The sequence below is a fragment of the Benincasa hispida genome, chromosome 9 (assembly GCF_009727055.1).
Source record: "Benincasa hispida cultivar B227 chromosome 9, ASM972705v1, whole genome shotgun sequence".
NCBI lineage: Eukaryota > Viridiplantae > Streptophyta > Magnoliopsida > Cucurbitales > Cucurbitaceae > Benincasa > Benincasa hispida.
In genome coordinates this window covers 27,419,811-27,424,902 of record NC_052357.1, presented here as the reverse complement: position 1 = coordinate 27,424,902, position 5,092 = coordinate 27,419,811, and the positions used below count along the sequence as shown (strand labels likewise).

The window sequence follows — 5,092 nt, the reverse complement described above, 5'->3', positions numbered from 1 at the left end:
GTCTTAATCGAAGTATGTTTAGGTTAGATTATAGTATCGTAAATCATATTATCCTCATTTGTGTTCTTCGGGAATATATGCCATACTATTATATGTTCAACTGATTAGCTATATACTTTTGATCATGGCAATAATTTGAATCTCCTGCTCAAAATAGTGTTGAACTAAAAAAAAACATCTTTTTTTTTTCTTTTAACAAATTCAAACAAATAACAATGGTTTCTAGTAGTACAACAAATTTACAACTGAAAAAACGAAATCAAATTAATCCAACGTAATAAAATTGAAATCCCAAAATAAATCCCATTTTTCTTTTTCTTTTTTTTAGAAAAAAAAAATCTGGGGTTGCATAACAATATAACATTATCCTCAATTCTTCCGATTATACCCTTCGTCTTCCGACTGCAAAAGCTCCTCCAAGAGCTCATTATCCAAATACTCGAACTCAATCACTTCCCTCGATCGACGGCTGGCATTGTTGCCGGAGTAATTTCCGGCGAAAGAGATCGTCGTCGCTGATGAAGAACCCGCCGCCATGGAAGAACCAAACCCCCCCGCAAAATTAGGGTTTCCACTTTGATACTCATTCGGAAAATTCAAAATCGCCAAATGCCCTCGGAACGCATACGCCGCTTGATCGTACGCCCTCGCCGCTTCCTCCGCCGTATCAAACGTCCCTAGCCACAACCGAGCACCGTTCCTCGACGGATCTCGAATTTCCGCTGCGAATTTCCCCCATGGCCGCCGTCTTATCCCTCGGTAACGACCTTCATTTGTCGATCTCTTTCCTTCATTTCCTGTTCTCTTTCCTTCCATTTTCCCTTCTTTTTAGTTCTAATTTATTAACACTGTGAAACAGAGCACTACTGCAGCAAGGGAAAAACTTGAGTTCGAATTTGGAGAACGGCTAACGAGGTAATGGAAATCTGTTGTATTTATATCCAAATTGAATATGCTAGAAACCAAGTCAGCCATGTTTGAAGGTTGAACTTGTCGTATATGTTGAGGGAAGTTTCTGGGAAGATGATTTTCAGCCGTCAGAGATGAACTCTGCGGAGAAGAGTTTTGTTTTAACTCTGTAAGATTTCATTATTTTAATGGGGAAACTTTTTATGTTTGCTTTTGGGTTTTGAAATTATGAAATATTTTAATGGACTAAGCGTAAGATAGATGCATGCATGATGGTCTTCTGTTGTGTCAAACAAATATTTGGGTTTCTTTATTTTGTTTTGCTTATCCAAATTGACACATACTCTGCTTTCTCTCTGTTGCACAAGGATTGGGAAGAGAGCTTTGACCTGCTTTGGTCAGGTGTTGAATTGAATGGGGCTTTTGAATAGATTAGAAAGAAAGGTAAAAGACAAAATATGGGAAAATCTAAGAACGGCCATGTTTGTGGGGTATTATTATTTTCTTATGCACAAAAGATGACTTGGGGAAGATCATTTTCTTTAATAAATTATGATCGTATGATCATCGATAGCATCATGCTGATGCTCTGGGTGATCTATTATGAAAATTTCGATCTCCATGGGGCATTTGGTTCCTTCTTTAATAGAATTTGAACCATGTCGGGGTTATATTCGAGAACTATAAATCATAGGAATAAAAAAAATTGTGTCTAGAATGCAGGGTTAGAAAGAGTTGGAGTCATTAAGGTGGATTTGAGGTGTTGTGTTGGAAAGCTTGAAAATTAGAGTTAAGAAATAAGGAGGGCGAGTCTAAATATAGAAAATGAGTTCATTTCGAAAGGTCGTTCATAAAAACCTGTGCTTGTAACAAATAATAAAAGATATAACTTTCTATTCAAATAGATTCAATCTCGAAGGGTATCATACTATCATGTTGTTGCTACAATATGGTTGGCTATCTTTTTTACAGGCAAAATGTTTTGCTTTTTGTCAAATGACTTGTTCTATGATAGGCCGTCTTCATCTGGAAATATCTTTTCTTATTTAGTGCAGATTTGCAGCGTTGCTTTTCTTATTGTTTTACACAGAGGATTCTTTTTGTTCATAGAATATCTTCAAAACGTCATTATATATTGCGGTGGTGTTTATTTTTAGAGTTGGCCACTTCGTTTGTTTCTTAGTGTGTTTTTTGGAGTGAAACACAATCATGAAGGTGTTCTTTCCTTCATGCATTCTAAACTATATTGTTAACACCATTGCCAAAGCTTGTGACCTATATAGGCTATATTGTTAGCCCATTATGGTCATCAAGACTAAGCTATAAGGTATTGTATGGCATTTTTCACACTTGAGTATTCCTTTGTAATAAGGGGGACCTAGTTGTGTTGATAAGAGAGAAGTTGAGGGGAGTCATATTTTAGAGGAGTCTAAGTAAACTAATTTGAGGGATCTCAAGCTTCAACTAAGTAAAGAATATTTGTGGAAGTGAAGGAATCTCAAACTTAGAGGGAAAAACTAAGTGTTGGCCTATTCTTGATCGTTGTAGAGGGATTCTTATAGATAAGTATTATGTTTGTAATTGCTCAACTTTTTTATTAGTGAAACTTTTTTAATAGGCACATACCCCTAGATATTGAGATATCGTATTGAACTGGTTACCAATCTTTATGTTTCTTCCTCTTAATATTACTCATGTAGTCCTTTTGTTATTCACTATGTTATAACATTAGGTTTGATTTGTGGAAAAACAATTTTAGATACACTTATTATTTAAAAAAATTGTGGTTGTCAATTTCTAGTGTTAGATGTATGAAGAGAAAATGTTTCAAATTTTTATTTAAAGATTATAAAAGATAATGCCAAAATTTTAAATCCAGAACCACGATTTATTATGAAGGCTACATTTTAATAGGCATGAATATTATGAACAGTGTGTTATAGCTTGCCAAGGGTGGTGGTACGTGTTCGATGGTGTCACGAGTCTCTCATGACATAAAAAGGAGCGACTTTGTATGTTTTGGGACATCGAAGGGTTCTCATAGAGAGAGTTGCCGCTTGCCAAAATGGAAATGAAAACAATAGGTAAGATTGGCACGAAGGAGAAAGATAGATAGAGGAAGGAGAATTGAAATTAAGGAGAGAGGTTTATTATGAAAATTATATAATAAATAGATGCCATTGCTTTGTATCTACTCGTCAATTTGTCTATAAATAGTAACATTTGTTAAATCTTAAAATCATACATACATTGGTGAGAATTCCATTTCAAAATTACATTCATTTTCATATTATCCAATTTTATAATTTTATTTTATTATTATTTTATATATCAATTTATATATTTAATATTATTATACTAATTACAAACGCCTTCTATCGCTTTTCTCGCTAAAAGGTAGGTTTTAAAAGGTATATCGGTTTTTCTCTCTCCGTTTTAATTTAATAAATTCAATGTTATTTTGCAATATCAATAACTATTAAATTCTAACATAAGTACAATATTTTATGATAGTATTGCCATGAAAATTCTCACAAAATTAGAAATTTGTTGCTCTTAATATTAATAGACAAATAATTATTTGTTATGGGTACTTGATGTCGAAATCCACTTGGATGCTATAATCTGAAGAGACTATTAAAGAAGGAACTATAACATCTATTAGGACAAAGCAAAAACTATGATTTCCTTTCATTTCTATGAGGGATTTGAAAATTGGGTATCTTACAATAAAAGATCAATTTAAAAGAGATGTATAATCATAAAAAAATAGTTATTTCCTAAAGTTCGTTATGAGTGCAACTTGAGGTTATAAGATTTTAAATAATTGATTATAACTTTGCATTATTAAAAATTAGTTTGAAATTGTTATTATGCGGAGAGAAAATTGTTGATGTCGATATGTTAGAGAAGACATTTTCTTCATTTCATGTCTCGAATATGCTTATGTGCAGTAATATCAAGAGAAATGTTTAAAACAATATTCTGAATTTAATTTCATGTCTTATCTAGTCGAAACAAAATAAGTTATTGATGAAAAGTCATGATTTTGACCATCAAAATGACACCATTCTCTTAAGTGAATGATGTGAATTTTAATAAATAATCGTGGTTGAGGTCGTGTCACGGTTGAAGTTGTGATCGTGACAGAGGAAGAATAATTATTATTTTCGTGGTTGGTGCGTTTTAATCATTCAAATTTCAAAAGAATCACCTAAAATGATGACCATAAAGGAAAAGCTTTACAAGATAAGAGTTCAAAAAGTGTTGAAAATAAATGCTTCTGATGTGGAATGAATTGAACATTGGTCACGTCCTGTCGTATGTCAAAAATTTAGTTAACATTTATCAAGCCTCCCGGAAGGAAAAAGAGAAAAATGTGGAAGTAAATTTGTATACTAGAATAATGATATATTTGACTCATTTCATATGACAAATTTGGATGTGGCGGATTTCTTTGAATCTCCTAAAGAGAAGATTGACGTAGTTGACGGAACATCAAGTGTTTCTTTTGATTTTGAGAATATCTAGACGTAATTTTATTTATTTATTTATTTTTTTATCTATTTTCATTTTTTAGTAACTTTTGTATATTTTACATGAATTTTTTTTTTTATTGTAATTATTTTATTTAATAAAGAAATATGGATCTTTTTCATCTATTGGATGTTTAAAAAATGAGTAAAGAAGGTCCATGTCTGACAAACATTGACACACACATACTTACAATAAAAAAATATTTTCTAAATTGACAATGCTGAAAACAAAATTAAATACAATTCAGGTTCTGCAAACTTGATTGAAGATTTTGAAAAAAAACAAATATTATTTTGCTTAGAGGAACAAAATTTACAATTGATAATGCATTGTTCTTTAGTCAATCAAAGAGAAATCTTTTAAGTTTTAAAAATATGTGTGCAATGATTTATCATATTGAGATCGATAGTAAAAATTAATGTGGAATATCTATAGATCATGTCCACTGTTCCAAATGAAAAATGTATATTGGAAGAATTGCTTGTTTTATCTTCTGGATTGTATTATACTCATATAGAGTAATTGAAATATATGTAACAATGAACCTAAAGTTCTGAATCCAGGCATATTTACAATTTGGCATGACCGATTGGGTCATCCAGGATCTATAATGATAAAAGAGAATTATTGAGAATTCAAATACACA

The 5,092-nt window shown here is 31.8% G+C and overlaps 1 protein-coding gene across 1 annotated transcript; it reads right to left on the bottom strand.

The window, feature by feature from the left end:
- Positions 1-264: 264 nt before the first annotated feature.
- On the bottom strand, positions 265-853 carry LOC120087291 (ethylene-responsive transcription factor ERF098-like). Its single transcript, XM_039044238.1, has one exon. It carries the CDS (start codon positions 814-816, stop codon positions 370-372), a length of 447 nt encoding a protein of 148 aa, XP_038900166.1. The 5' UTR covers positions 817-853; the 3' UTR covers positions 265-369.
- Between the last annotated feature and the right edge of the window lie 4,239 nt (positions 854-5,092).